At 41.4% G+C, this 22,155-nt stretch overlaps 1 protein-coding gene across 1 annotated transcript in view; it reads right to left on the bottom strand.

Annotated features, from left to right (window-relative positions):
* Positions 1-22,155, bottom strand: part of VSNL1 (visinin like 1) — a 123,218-nt gene that overhangs the window by 66,897 nt on the left and 34,166 nt on the right. Inside the window, exon 2 of the mRNA XM_075269174.1 lies at positions 2,946-3,114. Within this exon, the coding sequence (XP_075125275.1) occupies positions 2,946-3,107 (162 nt within the window). The 5' untranslated portion in view covers positions 3,108-3,114. The remainder of the gene's footprint in view (positions 1-2,945; positions 3,115-22,155) is intronic.

Raw genomic sequence — 22,155 nt, 5'->3', positions numbered from 1 at the left:
TTTTATGTTCATGGACCCAATTGCAGCCCTATTAAATGTTATATAAAAATAGTTGTACATCTCCTTTAAGGACTCATTTTACTTAGTGTATTTATAGCCAACTACAAAGCTGAAGTTAAGGGAACTAATATGCAATGTGAGCTGTGCGATGTGTGGGCGGTATTACGGAGGTAACTGGATAACCGCACCTTAAAATATCTATAATGAGTTATTCTGTGGTAAGATCCATGGATCCATCTGTGCATCTATGAATAGATATGGCAGATGTTCAAAATGACAGAACAACCATAAAGAACCCAATTGGAATTGACTGGTTCTTATCTACACAGTTGCCTAGGACTGGATTGTCATCACTCAGCATGAGAAATAGCTGTGGAAACCATCAGGATCTAGAACATCGGCCAAAATGTCCCCCACGAGAAGAGGAGGCTGGAAGAGACTCGAAACCTACTATTTTATCTACCTACAAAAGAAACTGTGAGCCCCTTTCATAGGTATCCATCACAGACTGAAGGCTATTCAGGGGATTATAATAGAGGAGCTCAGCTTCTCTCCTCTATCATATAACCCTATATATCACAGAGCTCAGCTTCTATCCTCTATCATATATTCCTATATATCACAGAGCTCAGCTTCTCTCCTCTATCATATAACCCTATATATCATAGAGCTCAGCTTCTCTCCTCTATCATATAACCCTATATATCACAGAGCTCAGCTTCTATCCTCTATCATATATTCCTATACATCACAGAGCTCAGCTTCTCTCCTCTATCATATAACCCTATACATCACAGAGCTCAGCTTCTCTCCTCTATCCTATAACCCTATATATCACAGAGCTCAGCTTCTCTCCTCTATCCTATAACCCTATATATCACAGAGCTCAGCTTCTCTCCTCTATCATATAACCCTATATATCACAGAGCTCAGCTTCTCTCCTCTATCCTATAAACCTATATATCACAGAACTCAGCTTCTCTCCTCTATCATATAACCCTATATATCACAGAGCTCAGCTTCTCTCCTCTATCCTGTAACCCTATATATCACAGAGCTCAGCTTCTCTCCTCTATCCTATAACCCTATAAATCACAGTGCTCAGCTTCTCTCCTCTATCATATAACCCTATATATCACAGAGCTCATCTTCTCTCCTCTATCCTATAAACCTATATATCACAGAGCTCAGCTTCTCTCCTCTATCCTATAACCCTATATATCACAGAACTCAGCTTCTCTCCTCTATCCTATAACCCTATATATCACAGAGCTCAGCTTCTCTCCTCTATCCTATAACCCTATATATCACAGAGCTCAGCTTCTCTCCTCTATCCTATAACCCTATATATCACAGAGCTCAGCTTCTCTCCTCTATCATATAACCCTATATATCACAGAGCTCAGCTTCTCTCCTCTATCATATAACCCTATATATCACAGAGCTCAGCTTCTCTCCTCTATCATATAACCCTATATATCACACAGCTCAGCTTCTCTCCTCTATCCTATAACCCTATATCTCAGAGAGCTCAGCTTCTCTCCTCTATCATATAAACTCTACATATCACAGAGCTCAGCTTCTCTCCTCTATCATATAACCCTATATATCACAGAGCTCAGCTTCTCTCCTCTATCATATAACCCTATATATCACAGAGCTCAGCTTCTCTCCTCTATCCTATAACCCTATAAATCACAGAGCTCAGCTTCTCTCCTCTATCATATAACCTTATATATCACAGAGCTCATCTTCTCTCCTCTATCCTATAAACCTATATATCACAGAGCTCAGCTTCTCTCCTCTATCCTATAACCCTATATATCACAGAGCTCAGCTTCTCTCCTCTATCCTATAACCCTATATATCACAGAGCTCAGCTTCTCTCCTCTATCATATAACCCTATATATCACAGAGCTCATCTTCTCTCCTCTATCATATAACCCTATATATCACAGAGCTCAGCTTCTCTCCTCTATCATATAACCCTATATATCACAGAGCTCAGCTTCTCTCCTCTATCCTATAACCCTATATATCACAGAGCTCAGCTTCTCTCCTTTATCATAAAACACATCTGTATATAACACACATATAACACATCTACACTGACTGAGGAAGGAGCTGTAAGGATGGCTTCACATATAGCATTTTTTGAACAAGAAAGTCATAGTTTTTGTACTAGATTTTTGGGCCAAAACAGACAAATTATTGAAATGTAAAGGTCTACTTTTTGTAGGATTCCACTGCCATGGCTCAAAAACAGCTATGGAAATTTTTTCTAAAAACGCTGCATATGAAACTACCCTTAGGCTGAGGCCACATTGCGGAAACGTAGTTTTTTTTTGGTTTAAATTTTGATGCCGTTTTTTGAGCTGAACACGACTAAGGCTATGTTAACATCTTAGCTGTTGGAGACTCCATCGCAGTGTCCACCAAAATTGCAACAATTTCAGTTTAAAATTGATGAACACCCGATGGATTCCATTATAGTCAATGGGGTTTGTCGAACTTCGTGTGTTACTGTTGTGCTAGCGATAGACCTTTCCATTGGACGGACCTGAACAATGGAGATGCGTCGCTATTGTGAACCTAGTGTTACTCAGAACTGCAAAGAACAAAATAACATTGGGTTTTAAGCACAGGAGATAATATAGACAGTGTCCATATGACAGAAAGCTTGAAGAACAAGTGTATCTTTTACTTTGCTAATAAGAATCTTGAGCTGAGACGTTTGCCCAGAACATCTTGAGCGATGTAAGTGATCTGCTGGAAATAGAAAGCCATTCAAGTGGAAGATGAAGTATCTCTGAACATGGGTACAAAGCTCTTCGAAGCTCTTAACAGCCACTTGTTTGGTTTCAGATGACACCGTGTCCCAGGTGGATGACGAACCCAATAATCTCTGGAGAGGAAAATATACTTTTAACAAGAGGTAACCTACCTTTACGTAGAGTTGCTGAAACTCTTCGAGGTTGAGTCTTCCACTTGGGCAGTCCTTAAGGAAACCTTTATACCACTGTTTCAATTCATGTTCATTAAACTCTGTGCTCTTCACCAGATCTTCCATCACCTCAGGGGCAAGTTTGCTGTTCTGTTTACCCATTGTGATTCTAGAGGACAAAAAAATTCGTTCAGGGTCACATATAATGTCTTCCGGACATTTACCCTAGCATAAATTTAGGCCCTATGGCAAGGGCCCCCAGGCTAAATACAATGCTTTTTTTCCACTACACTTGGCCCTTCATGCTTGTGGGTTAGCTTCTAGATTAGGACAATGCTCAGGGTGGTCACATCCATCATGTCCACAGCTATCTCCATGGATGTCAATGGAAGCAATGGAACAGGGATATGGCATATCCAACTCTGGTCTGTTTCCCGTCTTGTGCACATACTAGAATAGCCCCTTTAAAGGGATCCTATCAGTAGATACCCGTTTTTTCTGACTAACACGTAGGAATAGCCTTAAGAAAGGCTATTCTTCTCCTACCTTTAGATGTCTTCTCCGTGCCACCGTTCGGTAGAAATCTCGGTTTTCTTCGGTATACAAATTAGTTCTCTCACAGCACTGGGGCCGGTCCTCAGTGCTCAAACAGCACTGGGGACATCACCAATGCTGTGAGAGAAATCTCCAGTGATGCCTCTATCTTCTTCTGGAATGCTCTCTCCCTGTTTCTTCTTCCGTCCATCGGGCTAGGGCAGAGCCGACTGCGAATGTCCGTGGCCAAAAGAAAATGGTCACTTACTCAGTTAGCTGTGTAAGCGGCCATTTTCTTGTGGCCATGGGCATTGCCTTCTGCCCGAGGCCTAGAAGATTGAAACCCAGGATGGAACAAGACAGAGAGAGGGCGTTCCAGAAGAAGATAGAGGCGTCGCTGGAAATTTCTCTTCCATCATTGGGGACGCCCCCAGTGCTGTTTGAGCGCTGGGGACCACCCCCAGTGCTGCGAGAGAACTCATTTGCATACTGAAGAAAATCTGGATTTCTACCGAACGGTGGTGCGGAAAAGACATCTAAAGGTAGGAGAAGAATAGCCCTTCTTAAGGCTATTCCTACGCGTTAGTCAGAAAAAAAGGGTATCCAATGAAAGGATCCCTTTAAAAAGAGCCTTTTACCCCTTCCACCAACACTTTGAAGTCTCCATCAGTTGCCGCTCTACAGATTCCAGCACAATTGGAATTTTTCTCTAGCCCTCACCATTCCTGGGCATTTGGTGCTGTTAGATTCAGAACCCAATATGCTAATTGGGCTCTCTACAGTCAAGTAGATGGTCCTGGACTAAAGCAGAATGTCAGGAAACACCCACCTGACAGTAGAAAGCCCAGTTAGTTGCCAAAACTACCAGCAACCATTGCTCAGGCATGGTAAGGTCTAGAGAAAAAATTCCAACTGCACTGGAATCAGAGAAGCGGCATCACCTATTGAAGGATACAAAGAACTGGAGCTGGTGGAGGTGGCATTCCCATTTCAGCCGTCATGGCTCAATGTACCAACCAGAGATACAAAAAACAGCATCGACATAGATGTTGTTCTGGCATCTATCCCATTTTTCTGGGTTACCCCTTGGAAAAGCATGAAGCCACATAAAATGGATATTAAACTTCTGGTTGGTAAATAAAGTGGAATAAAAAATGTAAAAAATTAAAAAACTAAATTATATGAGAAGCAACTTTTGGGACTAACACAGGCCTAAGAAGCTGACAATCTGACAGGCAGAGAAAACAATCAGTATTTGTGATTCCAATAGACAATAAATCTTTGTAGCATAAAACGATGTCGTGTTATGCAGAAGACAAAATAAATCTCATTGCTATGATTTTATTGGATATAAAAACATTCTAAATAGATCTTTAGACAATCTCAGGCCTTATCACTGTCTGATAGGATACAATGGTGGAAACATTGATAGATTAATTATAATCACAGCGTTCTCTTAAAGGGATACGTCATCTCCTTGGAAAACACATAATAACCCTATATATATATATATATATATATATATATATATATATATATATATATATATATATACAGTATATAAAAGCTTTAATGTTCTTTCATAAATTATTCCACTCACTTGCAGTACCGCTTTTGTCCACTAGGTACAGGCAACACTACATAGAATACAGTAGAGTGCAATAGCGCCCCACATTTTTTCAATTTTTTTTTTTTTCAATTTAATAACTTTGGAAAGTACAACATAGTGGAAAGTGCTAGAAAAATTCACATTTTAAGGCAGCAATATAGTGATATGAATTAAAGGGGATGTCCATTTTTGCCACCTGATTTTGGAATGTTGGTACTCTTGGTACCTGATTCTTTATAATGCAAATTGAAGTAGGTGCTAATTCAGACAGATGTCCACTTTGGTTAAAAGACAGGATCCAGAATGATGCCAAACCTCTATTTCAGGTACAGGAATATAGTTTAGTTATTAAGTACTTTTTGGAATTTATCTTTTTATTGTGTTCTATTTTTATACAAGTCTTTAAAGGGATCCTATTATTAAAACTCAATTTTTTGTCCCTAACACATAGGATTAGCCTTAAGAAAGGCTATTCTTATCTTACCTTTAGATGTCTTCTCTGCACCGCTGTTCGGTATAAATCCCGGTTTCCGTCTGTATGCAAATGAGTTCTCTCGCAGCACTGGGGGCGGTCCTCAGCGCTCAAACAGCAGTGGGGGTGTCCCCAATGCTGTGAGAGAACTCTCCAGCACCACCTCTATCTTCTTCAGGAACAGGCTCTCTTCGCGTCTTCTTCCGGCGGTGGCTTCAAACTTCTAGGCCTCGGGCAGCTGACTGCGCAAGCCCGCCGGCCACAAGAAAATGGCCACTTACAATACTGTGTAAACAGCCATTTTCTTGTGGCTGGCGGGCATGCGTAGTCGGCTTTGCCCTAGGTCCGAGGCCTAGAAGTTTGAAGCCTGCGCCGGAATAAGACGCGTGAAGAGGACGTTCCTGAAGAAGATGAAGGTGGCGCTGGAGAGTTCTCTTGCAGCATTGGGGATGCCTCCAGTGCTGTTTGAGCACTGGGGACCGCCCCCAGTGCTGCGAGAGAACTCATTTGCATACCGACAAAAACCAGGATTTCTACGGAACGGCGGTGCGGAGAAGACATCTAAAGGTAGGAGAAGAATAGCCTTTCCTAAGGCTATTCCTACGTGTTAGGGACAAAAAATTGAGTTTTAATGATAGGATCCCTTTAAGTTTTTTTAATTTAACATTCCAAAAATTTTAAGTGAATAGGGCATAGAGCCAGAGGTTATCATAATGTGCCAATGGGATAACCTCTTTAAGATAAGCTGACTCAGGGGGAACAACTGTGGCTGTACTTGGGACATTGTGGTTAACAAATGGGCAGGGGGCACTGTCGCTAACTCTTGGCCATTGTACAAAGTGTCTTCAAAAAGTTTCTGTAATTTTTTTTAAAAACTCAAATGACATATTCACCTTCCTTTGCGATGCCGACTAGTCACCTGACTCTCTCAAGACATGACCACTTACTATTCCTTCCATTACCATTTCCAACAAGATTGCGGAAACTTTTTGAAGACCCCTCGTCGTCGGCACTCTTGTAAGCTCACTGCTGTACCAGAAGATTCTACTTCACTACACAATACACCCATAAAGCCTAAAACAATCTCTATATTCATGCATTGTTGTCTAAAAAGCCTCAAGCTGTGGATAGGCCACTAATAAATCCGTCTATTATTTACGCAGGCCGGATGGCGCACTATGTATTACCTTCAGTCAGAGGTGCCCTGTAATGTACTCACACAGACCGAGAGCCTGATACTCCCTAGAGTCATAAACATCAAACTGTATTAATTTCCAGACTGTTTGTGATGTCTCTCGTATCATCCATTAAGTCGCTGGATATCCCCATTAAGCCTGAAATAATTTCTATATTGGCCATCAGCCAATCATGATGTCTGCTAGCCCGCACCAACACTAGGAAAGATGTAAGCGCTCGCACCTTAACAACGGTGTCAAAGGGATTCTTCTAATTAACCACAATTTCATTACAGATCTAAGTCATCATGGCTTTTCCATCTCCCTACGTAATTGTGCTAAACAGTATCTAAGCTGAGACGGAAGGCCGAAATTATTATTCACAGGGAGGACATAACCTATTATGTAACTTCAATGCAATATTAGGAAATTAATCCGAAACTGTAGACCCCCGTTTATCGTACATGTCATGATTCTGCTATGGAATCCCTCAAAAACGAGAGAAAGCCCATTCTAGGATAGCCTTGCCCCCAATTTGAATGGGTGTTGAGAACTTGTGCAGAGATGTGATCTTCACCGGACCAGCAATGCTACCAAACATGGAGTCAAAAATTGTACTTGAGCCATGAAAATGGGATGGAGACTGGTGGTGTCAAGCAGGGTCTAATTTTTGACTTTACTATTAGGGTCGGTCTTCTTCACAGCATCATACAAGTACAGCACCAATACTACTGACTCACTAAAAAGGGATCATGTAATACCTTGCTTCTCCTGTGGAGGTGCTATAGGGAAAGTGAACACCTTCAGGTTGTGGTGGAGATCGACGGCTGATTATTGGAGGACCTTCCGAACAAAAAGTGATCACATGTTATATGTTACCAACATGTAGGCCTTAATGATCATACATTGCTCATATAGCAACATAATATACACTCACCGGCCACTTTATTAGGTACACCATGCTAGTAACGGGTTGGACCCCCTTTTGCCTTCAGAACTGCCTCAATTCTTCGTGGCATAGATTCAACAAGGTGCTGGAAGCATTCCTCAGAGATTTTGGTCCATATTGACATGATGGCATCACACAGTTGCCGCAGATTTGTCGGCTGCACATCCATGATGCGAATCTCCCGTTCCACCACATCCCAAAGATGCTCTATTGGATTGAGATCTGGTGACTGTGGAGGCCATTGGAGTACAGTGAACTCATTGTCATGTTCAAGAAACCAGTCTGAGATGATTCCAGCTTTATGACATGGCGCATTAGCCTGCTGAAAGTAGCCATCAGATGTTGGGTACATTGTGGTCATAAAGGGATGGACATGGTCAGCAACAATACTCAGGTAGGCTTTGGCGTTGCAACGATGCTCAATTGGTACCAAGGGGCCCAAAGAGTGCCAAGAAAATATTCCCCACACCATGACACCACCACCACCAGCCTGAACCGTTGATACAAGGCAGGATGGATCCATGCTTTCATGTTGTTGACGCCAAATTCTGACCCTACCATCCGAATGTCGCAGCAGAAATCGAGACTCATCAGACCAGGCAACGTTTTTTCCAATCTTCAATTGTCCAATTTCGATGAGCTTGTGCAAATTGTAGCCTCAGTTTCCTGTTCTTAGCTGAAAGGAGTGGCACCCGGTGTGGTCTTCTGCTGCTGTAGCCCATCTGCCTCAAAGTTCGACGTACTGTGCGTTCAGAGATGCTCTTCTGGCTACCTTGGTTGTAACGGGTGGCTATTTGAGTCACTGTTGCCTTTCTATCAGCTCGAACCAGTCTGGCCATTCTCCTCTGACCTCTGGCATCAACAACGCATTTCCGCCCACAGAACTGCCGCTCACTGGATGTTTTTTCTTTTTCGGACCATTCTCTGTAAACCCTAGAGATGGTTGTGCGTGAAAATCCCAGTAGCTCAGCAGTTTCTGAAATACTCAGACCAGCCCTTCTGGCACCAACAACCATGCCACGTTCAAAGGCACTCAAATCACCTTTCTTCCCCATACTGATGCTCGGTTTGAACTGCAGGAGATTGTCTTGACCATGTCTACATGCCTAAATGCACTGAGTTGCCGCCATGTGATTGGCTGATTAGAAATTAAGTGTTAACGAGCAGTTGGACAGGTGTACCTAATAAAGTGGCCGGTGAGTGTATACTAGTAATAATATACTATACATATGTAGTAAAGTTTTAAAGGGTTGTCCTTGATAAGAAAAACATGGATATTTTTTTCCTAAAGTAGTGCTACCCCTGTCCATAGTTGGTATGTGGTATCAGCTCAGCACCATTCACGTCAATGATGCTAAGTTGCAATACCTGGCACAACCCCTAGACAAGGGTGGAGCTGTTTTCAAAAAAAAAAAAAAAAAAGCTATGTACAGAACCTTTCGATGAAACCAATAACAATAAAAGCCATAGTCAGGTGATGCGGGCAAGTTAAAGTTTGCTGCAACTGTTTATTTAACTCTTTAAGCGTCACGTTATACCTTGCTATGTCTGTCCTACCTCTCCTATGACTGCGGGAACATAAAGGGTTAAATGTCGAGAATTATTTTAATTACAGCTACTTTTCCCTAAAGTTACTGTAAAATAATCTCAGTTTTAATATAAAAGGACTTAACTGGATATGAGATCCAAATTATACTTGAATTAGGTGTTATCTTATCATCCTTTATTGAATAAAGTCCATTAACATTAGCACAGCTGGGTAGTGTTATCATGGAAACTGTCAGATTCCGGCGAGTCTTCACCACGGACTAAGGATTGTCTTCACAATATCCTTCAATCATAATACGTCTTATTGTCGCCTTGGGGTGGTTAGAAATTTTCATTCTCCAATTACAGCAATGATCATCTTGTAAATTGGCCTAGTTCTGGTATAACTAATCAATGAGCGGCAGCCATACAGACACAAGGCCGGGCTTTATTGGAGAAGTAGATCTCCTTGAAGACGTGTTATTAGACTTACGTGCAATATATGATAAGGTGATGGCAGAGACTGGTTAATAATAATGGACATTATGGAAACCATGGCTGAAGACTCGTTGATTTCAATAGAAAGGAGATGGTGGGGCATTCAGAGATTGGGCCCTTCAGTCTCGACATTGGTTGGGTTTCACGTTGATTGGACAAGGCCACCTAAACAATTGCAAATACAGATAATAGGGTCATTCAATCTAGACGTTGGTTGGGTTTCACGTTGATTGGAGAAGGCCAACTAAACCATTGCAAATACAGATAATAGGTTCCTTCAATCTTGACATTGGTTGGATTTCAAGTTGATTGGACAAAGCCACCTAAACCATTGCAAATACAGATGTAGTAGAACCAAACTTCTTTTCACAAAAGACAATGAAAATTCATTGAAAAATATTTCTCCGATGACTTTTCAATGTTTTTTGTTGCCTTCTTTGGGACTCTATTGCTAAAATCCTAAAAAATTCTAAAGTAAACGTCTACATCAGAAATGGGCAAAATACTAAAGAAGTTGGGATCTTGATAGACCTTTCACGTAGCCAAAACTACTTGTTTTAGTGGCCACACGCTGAGACTCCCATGGATATTTAAGGTAAGGGACACACATTCAAGCCAGGGGTGGATTGAAAAATAAAGAGGACAGGTATCATCTGTCATTTGTTGGTTCTTACCATAGCTGGTATTGAAGACTCATTGATTTCAATGGTGGTGGAGCAATCAATGATCGGCACTTTCCCTCTTGACATTGGTTGGGTTTCAAGATGCTTGGACCATTTTAAACCATCAGATACAAATATGTATTGAAAAAACTAAAACCTGGTCATCTGAAGTAGGTGTCTACATTAGGGGTAGACTTTTGAAATTGAGATCCAGTTAGAAGTATCATGGAGCCCAGAATGGATTGAGTGGCCAAAGAATAAGACTTTCATAGACTTTTATGGTAAGGGAGATACATTAAAGTTTATTCCTCGTCACTAATGTCTGTTAGGTTAAGGCCCCACGTTGTGGAAACACAGCTTTTTTTGCTGCAGATTTTGTTGAGATTTTTGGAGACAATGCCAAGAATGGCTACAAAAGGAATGGGAAATATATAAGAAGTTCTTATACTTCTACCTTCTGCTCAATCAACTCCTGGGTTTGGCTCAAAAAACGCAACAAAATCTGCAACAAAAAAAGCAACGTGGGGCTTTAGCCTCAAGTAGTTTTTAAAGTCAAAGCCATGAGTGGATTAAAAAAAATGAAGAGACGTATATTCAATTATTTATAGGTTTTTACCCTAACAAAGTATTGCCTAAAAAAACTACATACAAAGACCTGATCCTGTCTCCTTACCTAAAAGGAGTTTTTCTACAAAAAGAAATGTATCCCCACTCTTCAGGATAGGTGATGGATGTCCTACCATTAGAATCTCAACTAATCACTAGAATGTCCAACTTCCTGCTTCCTCCTCATCACAAGACCAGATTGAGGAGGAGCTTGGACTGGGGTCGAGAAAAGCACTCGGATATTTCCTTCAGTCCCATAGGCTTTTAATGGTGTTGCGGGAGTAATGTGCCATTCCATCGCCTCACCATGGTTGTGATGAGGAATAGAGAACTAGCAACCACCGTTCTATCAATTGTGGGGCTCCTTTATGGGACATGACTAACCGAAAAATTAGAAGTCCACGGCAGTTTTCTAGGCACATGGTCTGGTCAATGTCCAGGATAATTGGCCAATATCTACAATTCTATTACATTCTGCTCTCTGATAAGATCTCAGTATAAGTGGTGGTTCTAAGGTCACGCAACAATTTGGACTTCAAGCACCCAAAACTGATTAGTCCATAAAGCAGTCTAATAATAGGAGTATTTAGTTTATTTTTACAAGAAGGATGAGGATCTCCTCAGTAGGCATAGAAATCTGACAGATGAACCACTGCCTTGTATGCCTCCAAGACAACAGTAGGTGGAATACATTTCCCTGTTATCTTGCGTTCCATATGGCAATGGACAAAGAGAAGGTCAAACCACACAATGCCAACAGAACGTGGGTGTAATAGAAAGAGAAAATCACAACGGCAAGAAAAAGGACAAAGGAAATCGTATTCAAGGACACAGCTCGGCAGCATCATTCCTCTAGCAATAAACACATACGGTAAATGTAGATGAATTAATAAAATAGCAGATAAAACATATAACACTTGTCAAGACCGCACTTTGGCTGAGATAGACGTCAAAGGCAGATAAAGACAAATTCGCTCATGCTGTCCCTGCATTTCAATTATCCTCACAGACGACACATACTTATGTAGAAAATACTTCATTTACCCTTGTAAAATTTTCTACAACGGGGAATTTATAGGTAGACGAGAAGCGAAATGTGGCAATGAAACGAGGCCTGGACAAATCCAACAAAGTAGGTAGCCAATGCATCTAGAAATCAGCTGATGGGGCCAATCGTCTGAAACAAAGACCAAAAAAGGTCTTCTAGTTGGCTAGGTGTCACCATAGTCCATAGTCTTGACCATCTCCAACCTTGCAAATAGGCGAGAAAGTCTGGGCCCCCTAGGTAAACTTGACTAGTCCCCTGTCACCAAGATTAAGAAAATTCGAGACAATTTATGTCTAATTTTCTATCTACAGAATAGGGGATACGTTTTAGCTCGCTGGGGTGTCGGAGCGCTGGGACCCCCAGTATTTAGGAGAATGGAGGCCCAAAAGTTCCCCTTGTGAATGGAGTGTCGATTCATTTGTATGGCCAACCCTCTAGTCGCTTCAATGGGGTTTTCAGGACGGCATTATACAGCACTGAATGGACTGACGGCCACAAAGTCCCTCTATGACAAGGAGGTTTTATGGGCCCTCATTCTCCTCAATGACTTTTGATGGGTCCCATTTGGGCTTTGTCGAAGTTACCGTTATTTTGACGGTAACATGCTGTGTTATTTGTGCTGCAAAAATGACAGAAACCCAGATCAAACTACCAGCAGAGGCTTAGTAAACAGATCGGAAGAGTCTACAAGAGTCAACAAGAGCGCGTCCGTAACTAGAGAGTCCAATGCAAATAACTAGGAGCTGAAATTGAAGCAAATCAATAATTTGTTGCTTTAACACACTCTTTTATTCCAAAAGTGGGATACACACGACTCCTCATACACATGACCACTAATTTTAGTCAAGTATGGATCCTTTCTAAATGGAGAGTAACCACTGGTGGCAACTTATCTTGAAATTTAAAATGCCCTTCCACCACTACTACTACAGGACCTAAGGTATAAAAAAAAACTAGGGGTAGGAATCCATATGGGAGCAAAAAAATCTCAACAACTGATATTGATTAAAAAAAAAAAATTCAGCCATGGGTCATATGTAAACAATTTGGGCACCATGACATCTATGGGCCACATGACCACATCAGCTTCTCGCTCTATGACTATGTCACAGGGAAGTGTAGACGTCAGGGTATGTGCCCCAGGAGATGGGGGGAAGGAATGGAGGGGGTTGGTGCTAGCAGGCGTCTTACCCTAGGTCAGAAAAGTCTAACTATGACATCATGATGTGACGGCGGAAAACTGTAAACAATATGGCAATATGGGTTTTTATATAGGGCAAAGCTATCTAAAGCTTAACAACTCATAATTCCATTACACATGAAGGGTCGTAACTAGGGAGAGAGGAACCGGGGCATGAGTACTGGCAGTCAGTGGGCACTAACAAGCCACATGGGGGTCCTCAAAGCCCCTTTATAGCCAGGGAATTTGAGGATGTTTCTTTTAAGAGTTTTGTGTTTTTCAAAATTGAAGTTCCTGATAAAGGAAATCCAATAACAACCTATGTCCCTGGACATTCCTATATCATGCCAGCATTGAATTCCAATATTAAGACAAGGTCACTTTTTAGAAAACATATGAAATATTTGTCCTTGTAGTTCATGGCAGCGAAATAAAAAAAAAAAAAAAAACTTACCTGGCAAGAGCTGCTTGTTGGACGCACTCTCCTCTGACAGAGGAAGTCAGTAAAGGGAAGTTAATTTTCTGCCAAATTGACACTCTCCGCTCCTAAGAGACACGCTGCTCTCGGAAGCCAGAGAATAGAATTAAAGAAGCTAATGCATAGTGGCCCTCGAGACCTGCACAAGCAAAAAAGAAGACCAGGAACGCTGGCAAAAATCCCACGTCAAAGTTCTCCTATTGCAGAGGATAGGAAATATTTCTCTTATGACTTTTTGTAGTACAAACATGCTCAAAAATGGATCTACCCAGAAAAAGACAACAGAACAAAAACCTTAGCAAAGTAATGAAGTTCCAAGTTCCTCTGAAATTTGGAGATAAGGACATGTCTAGACCATATTAATGACAGGTCAAGTATATAGTGGTGGCCAATCATGACAAACTGGACTAAGCCAAGGTTCACCTGGGGGATAGTAGTTTAGGAAGAGGTTACTAAGGGTAAATTCACATCTGTATTGTTTAATCTACACGGAATAGACTAATCGATAAAGACAGATTCGTCTAAAGGATGGCCAACAATGGATCCCGAGGGACCCTATTGATTTATGACAAGACTGGCTTGTGACACTTTTTCATCTAAGATTTCAGAAGGATTCTTCAGACAGAGACTCAGATCCAGATGTGAACAGATTTGGCTAGAGGGATGGCCCTGCACGCAACACAAGTCTTCCTGTCCAAATATGAGACAACATTATGGAACCCATTCCTAGACAAGGTCAATTGGGTGCTTTGTCTCTATCCCATGGCAGATCAGGCAGAGCACTGTGGCTTCTGTTTTAGCTCATGGTTAATAATAAATATAATGTCCAGCTCTGCTACATCTGTATTGCTTCTATAATACGGTAGGACTACGCAATCCTAGATTTAGCACTGTCAACTTCTTAAAATGGACAATTCAATAAAATGGTACAGAGCCATTAATAAAGCAGCCATCATGATATCACCGAACAGATTCACTCTGAATATTTAATGGTCCAAACTGTCAACATGTGACAAAATAGACGTGGCACCCCGCCACAAACACAAGGTGTTCACTGTGCCTGACTCCATGTGTAGCTCAGACCATATTTGTTTAGATATTCCGGGATCTTTTCATAGTAAACTCCATGTTGTTCAGATACCATTATGTCAAAAGCCGGCGGGTTCAGTCGGTAACACAACTAAGGGAACGACAGCATAATAAAGTAGAATATCACTATGTACATAAAAACCCGGGCAAGAAGCAAATAGCACCTGACATATCCTATCCATGGAAGGATCACAGTGATAAAAAGTTAGGCTGGGTTCTTCTCCTTTATTAATCTACTTTTAGAGTAAAATAGTGAAGTATATTGCTATATTTGTGCAGCAAAACCAATAAAATAATAATGTAAACCCAATGGAATCCCTTATAAAAACTCCCATTTTTTGCTATTGAGTTGGCAGGTGTTTGGTGACCATTTCTGTAATATACTTTGTTAACCTATCTAGCTTCCTTTTTGATAGAAAACAGGCTGCAACATTCTCTTTAGCAACCCTCTAAATGACCTGTTACTAAGGAAAGTCCGTACAATGTTGTATTGTGAATATTTCAAGCTGAAGCATTTTCCAAGGGGGATGGTCATTTCAAATGGCGGTATTATTGGTTGTATGCCACCTAGAAAAAAACGTTTCTGGCATCACAAGAAAGCTGAGATCCTCAGTTTTCATCTCCTTCCAAGGTTACGTGAGTAGGAGCAAAACTCCTTGAGTCTGCATACCTTGTATAAGGCTTGTGGCAGCCAAATCAGCGGTCCTAGTGTTGGACCCCCACTGATTAGATAATAATGACTTATCTTCTTGAAAGGTCACCAGTAGAGATGAGCGAACACTGTTCGGCACGCTCCCAGCATGCTCCCATAGAAATGAATGGAAACGGCCGGCAAGCCGGGGGTTAAGCAGCCGGCCGCCGGCAAAGTCTGCGTGCCAGGTGCTTCCATTCATTTCTATGGGAGCGTGCTGTTCGGATCGGCTGATCCAAACAGTATTCGCTCATCTCTAGTCATCAGTATCCTTTATCCCTTTAAGACATAAAAATATCAAATGCAAAATTGGCTAAATTATTTATCCGAAGACATAAATCACTCCTCCCCCTTTATTACAAAAATTCACTGGTGTCCGCAGGACTTCTCCAGGGCTGCACCCATTCTGTAGACTTCACTACCCTGAACCAAAGACTTACCACTCACAATTCCAGTTTTAAGACCCACTCAAAAACTTACTTCCTCTAGGCCACACAGTCCACGACTGACCACGACGGCTCTTCATTTGTTTTGATCACTTTTACTTTTTTGCTACTACTCTGTAAATGGAATCTGCGATATAACTAAAGATTATTAATCTAATCCTCCTACTTCTCCCGGAGATCTCACATGTACACAACATAATCTCATTATAAAGGTTATTAATGCGCCATCTTAATACCCGCCATCTTCCATACATGTCTCCTCTTGTTCTTATTCTTCCTCCCATGCCCGAGAGAAGCTCACATACATAAGTATTTCCAAGTAAGTGATTTCCATCTTTATCACCCGACAAATGTATTATAGAAGTCATTATCAGCATTTCATATAGAAAAAATATAATTGTTTCCCATGCCCAGACTAGTAATAAGATAAATGTGGCATTGGCTGGAAGGATTGCCGAATCATGAAGCTGGCCCGAGTCCCAAATCCTGTGAAGCAAAAACTGGAATTATAGCTCAATACAAAATTTTCCAAAATGGCTACAAAGAGTCTCAGTCTCTGGAGGACTCAGTATGTCCATGTATTACATGGATAGCTCATTGACTTGTAAAGCTTAATTACGTCTGTAGTGGTGCTGTAGGGAAACTGAATGTTTGCTTGGAGCTTACCCGGCAGATCACTGGAGTTCACAATTGTCCTAGTAAAACTCCAACAAAAACTTTTATTCTCTGGCTCGTGAAATGGCACATGGTGTAAATCGCAGTACAGGTAATTTTCTTACCAGTTGCTGTATTTGTGAGGTATCCACTGTGAGGACGTTAGCTCGGTATAAGCAGTGGTGTGGACCCAAACAGTCAAAACAGGGACATAAAATGTGCCGCAAACTGGTTTATATAGGAAAAAACAGGAAAATAAATAAACCTTGACTTCAGGCACAAAATGAGCAAAACAAAATACAGCCTTAACTTCAGGCAAAAATAAAATAAAATCCTGCTCGTCTGAGCAACTAACTAAACAGAACGGATAACCTAACTATACATGTGGCTTACTTTCAGCCACACAAACAAAACAGGAGCAATATAGTCTAACCAGACTCAGGGTTACAGGACAGAACCGCACACCTCCTTTCACCTCATGGAACTGCACTGCAATGCAAGAGCTGCAGCCTTTCGTGGCCCAGTAATGAGCCCAGGATCTACACCTGCGCTGATGCCTACTCTAGATCCACCCTGGACCACATATATGTCAGAAACCTGGGGCTGATATATCTGGACTCCAGCACTCTGCCTGTCACCTTCTCACACCACTCATTTCTGGTCCTCAGCTGTGTCATGTGATTTTTTTAAATTTTTTTTGTGTGTGAATTCTACTTTAATACCAAATCTTGTCCTTAAATGCATGTTTCATACTGATAAAAGAATAGGATAGGTCATCAGTGTCTGGTCTGACACCCAGCCCCTGCATAGGTCACCTGTGCCCCTAAATGCTGCAGTGGACAGAGAGCAAATAGAAGTCTACATCTGTTCAATAGAAGCGGAACTGCAACCCTGTCCAAATTGTAATGGTGTCGCCAGGGCACTGAATAGGCACAATGTTGCACATCCACTGCAGCAACTTCCGATGCCCGGATGTTGCCGGAACAGCTAATCCAACAATGATGACCTATAAGGACACTTAAGATACGTAGGCATAGTGACTCCTCCTTGCACCTAGTAGTACAGCTTGTCCCACTGCACTTAGTCTTAAGACTCGTAGGTCCTGAACTTGGATTTAAAGAAGATCCAACTATCTAGGAATTTTTGGGAGTTACCATAAGCACCAATTGAACAGCGTGTAGGGACACAACCAAGTTAGACAGTCTACTATGTTCCCTAAAGTTCTCCATTTGATTACTTGATGTTTTATATATTTACATTGCTCTCAATATATTTTTGTACAAAGTTTTTTAATGTAATGTTTTTTTCCATCACGGCTTTTAAAAAATACAACAAAAAAACTTCAAAGAGACATAACCTAGATTAAGAGGTGAAAGGTCACTCTTGATGATTTTGGTTACGACACTGGCCATTATGTTCCAGCACTGTATAACACCGCCAATCAGAATTAATTACATACCTATTGCACCACGCTCCGGTAATGTGACCTTTACAACAAGGTAGCTGAGTGGGGAGAGATATTCACAATGTCACGCGAGAAACATGAGGAATATTTGCTTTGGAAATAATTCTTGTAAAGTATTTACTGATACATAAAAAAAGGTTTCAAACTATTATTGTCAAAACAGGAAAATAGATAAAGACGGAGAATAAATTATCAGTCACCGTGGGAGAACGGGAAAAAAGGAAAATGAAAGACTGCAGAAGGTTCTATGATCACATCTACAGTGGAGACTTGGTTGGAGACTCTGTCGGGGGGTTCACACTTGCGCCCATTGTCCGGTGTGTGGATTCCACCGGGTTCCTGTCTTCAGCCCTGGCGAAACTGGACAGGGGACGGAAACCTGGTGGTCAACTTTAAAACACATACACTTGAATGGGTTTTTTAAAGGTGACTGTCCATGTCCACCTCTGCCAGATCAGTCCTCTCTGCGCCAAGCTGACGAGATGCAAGTACATCAAAACAGTTGTCCTTGGCTGAGAAGACTGTATCTGATTAAATCTCAACATAATTGCAAACAAAGGCCTCTGAGAAGGTCGGCATGATGTTAAAGGGAGCGCCCTCTATAGGTTGCTTGACTGAGACTCTGTCTTCCTAATTACATCATGGAAGATAGACTTGCACTTCTCAGTCAGCGCCCTCTATTGGTGTGCATACTTGAGGCACTGGCATCCTAATTACATCATGGAAGTCAGATTTGCATATTCTTCCCAAAAACCATTCAAGTGAATGAGTTTTAAAGCTGACGACCGGGTTTCCGACCCCTGTCCAGTTTTCCCGGGGCTGAAGATGGAAACTAGGTGGATTACACACACCAGACAATGAGCGCAAGTGTGAACAAAGCATCACAGTGTCCTGTACTTTTTCCGGAATAATTTCTAAAATGACTGACACCCAATGGGCCCCGTTATAGTCAATGGGATCCGTCAGACTCTGTGTGTTACCACTATTTTAGCAGCCCACCTCTCCGCTGTCCCAGTCCTTCAATGGAACGGGACTACAGAGATGGAACACTAGCATGAACTTAGTATTAGAGATAATATACTGTGATGAGCAAAAAATTTAAGCAGGTGTGGAAAAAATGCTGCAGAGTAAGAATGCTTGCAGAAATAGAAGGGTTAATAGTTTATTTCTGTCAATTAATAAAATGAAGTGAATGAAGAAAAGAGTAATCTAAATCCCATCAATATTTGGTGTCAACTTTGCTCTTTAGAGGAGGAGTCCTGGAAGTGATGATCCGGCCCCCGCAGAGCCATGATCTCAGCATCATCCAGTCTGTCTAGGATTACATGAGGAGACAGAAGGATTGGAACAAGACTACATCCACAGAAGATCTGTGCTTAGTTCTCCAAGATGGAGGAAACTATCTCCCTGCTGAGTTCCTTCAGAAACTGTCTGAAAATACCAAGAAGAACTGATGGAAGACAAAGGGCAAAGGTCACACTGAATATTAAGATTTATCTTTTCTTCATTCATTTAATTTTTTTAATTGACGAAAATAAACTATTAACCCCCCTATATCTAAAAGCCTTCTTACTTGGCAGCATTTTTTCCACACCTTGCACGATACTGTACCTATTAGGCTCTGTTCACACCATGTGCAGTGTGAGAGTTTAGCATATGCACTGTAAACATATCCATAGAGCCCAATAGACAGTGTCCTTTTGGTATCTGCTAATTTGATTTCTCTTCTATGGAAACCTAAAATTTGCAGGACATATGGAGCAATACCTGAGCGTGAGGCTGCGCCTTTACTAAAATGAACATAAACCCAGACCCAGATTTTGTGCGTGCCCATGAAATAATATTTCAACCAACAATATTTCAACCAACTCTACCACTATGTCCACCAACGCTGACCACATTATGGTACCCTCTTGAGACATGACATGTACCCCATAGGGTACATATACTACAGGTTGAGATCCCAGGTCTGAGGCCAGCATTGGTAACGGGATCTGCTCTGAAATCTGCCAAGTGTTTGTGAAGGAGTACTCTAAGACTCACTATTGAAGGCTTATTCTTGGGGTAGGTCATCAGTATCAGTTTGGTTGGAGTTTAAAGAGAGGCACCCCCACCATTCAGCTGTTTACAGCACAGTGTATCCAGCCAGATTCAGACTTAGGATCAGCTGTGGAGTTTAGTTCCCATTGAAGTGAACTGGAGCTAATCTGTAATAGTGCGGCATCGTATGCAGAGCCAACTATATCCAGATTAATACGGTATGATGAAAATAGCTGACTGGTGGGGGTGTTGGGTACCGGACTCCACACTACTACCACACTGATATGTTTGACCTACCCTAAAGTTAGGCCATCAACATTGAGTCTTGAAGAACCCTTTTAATGTATGACCTCCTTGTTTAAGGGTCCACTAGGGGTTTGTGGACTACAAACATGAGCTCCAAGGTATCATAAATAAGGGCAACTTAACCCACAAAATACAGGATATAGAAAAAGTGATTTCTTCACTTTCCAAGAAGTGTCATGGTGTCACGAGGAGATCCAAAGCATAAGTAGACCTCACCACCTTCCACCAATAACCCATAGATGGATGTGTGCTTACTATATACTCAAGATTATATCATGACATGTCACTGATAAATCCTCTACACAATCCCCCTTAGGTATAACAACGAGAGAACTGTTTACAATTCTACCGATCAAAGAACATATGTCTGGAGATGACAATGGTGTCCTACATCTCAGCATCGGAGCGCCCCAGTCCTGCACATCCCTTCTGCCGGCCCGGCCATTAGTTTGTTCTTATTAGTCCTTGTCTACCTCCCATTATAATGACTTGCTATGTTTTATGTATCTGACATTGTCTTCCTGTCTCAGTGGCCACATTGTAATGCAGAACATGAAGGTGACATTTAAGCAGGGAAATAATCCTAGACATAATCAGATATGCAACCTGTTAGTTTTTGAGGTGAATTCACAATTACTTGTGTCAAGCAGGTAAGGCATCTTAAAGGAGCAGGCTATGGTTTTCTCCTCTGTATTCAGTGCTCCTTACTGACAGACTCCCATTAACCACTTTAGTACTGGGCCAATTCGTGGTCCAGGACCAGACACATTTTAGGTTTAGTTTGTATGTGCGGTTTTGAGGGCTGTAACATTTTTCTCATACGTCTCATTCAACTAATGTTTGAGTCTTTTTTCGGGGCCACATAGGGCTTTGTTTTTATGTTGTTTTAATTTTCGAATGTGTTTTAATTTTTTTTATATCCGGGAGGGAAATTGTGTCTGGTTTTCACTTTTCTTTTTTTAATTCAATAACGCAAAGTGCTACTGAAAAATTTTATAAAATCGTTTTTCCTCTCCGTTACAGTAATTTTTATTTTGTATGGTAATTACGGTAATTTTTATTTTGTATGGCGTTTTATTGGTGTATTATTTTATTTATTTTTTTAATTATTTTATTTACATTTTTTAAAAACTTTTTTATTATTATTAGTTTTTTTTTCAGATTGTGTCCCCATAAGGTCATAAGAGACCTTTGGGGACATCTGATCACTTTTTTCTTTGTTAGGGAGGATGATTTCCCCTGCGATTCGGGCTAGTACATTTGGCCTCCTGCACGTTGTATACACAGTATACAGAGCTGATCTGGGTCCTGTAGGACCCAGCAGCTCTTGTAAGATGCTGAGCCCGGCAGACTTCATGACCGCTGGGTCAGAGGGCGGCCCCATCATGGCGGCGCCCATACCTGTGTATACAGTGCTCATTGAGTGCTGTATACACAGCGATCAAGAAGGCAGGGAAGGTAATAAACCTTCCTTGCTTTCTCTCCGGGAGCTCCGGCTGAAGTTACAGCCGGCTCCCAGTATCAGCAGCTGCACGATCTCGTACCGGTACGTCCTGTCAGAACAAGGTAACTACTTTCAAGACAGCCAGGCAATAATTCAGAAACACGAACCCTATATAGCTGGACATTTAAACTACATTGGCCACTGCTGGCGATATGTAGTCTTACATGTGCACCATTAAAGGGGTTGTGCAGGGGTTGTGCTGCTTCCCTCTTAGGAAGTGACATGTGCTTACATTGCAATACCACATCTCTGTCCCATTAAAATGAATGAGGCTGAG

Source organism: Leptodactylus fuscus, chromosome 3 (genome assembly GCF_031893055.1).
Source record: "Leptodactylus fuscus isolate aLepFus1 chromosome 3, aLepFus1.hap2, whole genome shotgun sequence".
Classification (NCBI taxonomy): domain Eukaryota; kingdom Metazoa; phylum Chordata; class Amphibia; order Anura; family Leptodactylidae; genus Leptodactylus; species Leptodactylus fuscus.
Note: the sequence above shows the minus strand (reverse complement) of the source record. Positions and strands in the feature narration are given on the sequence as shown.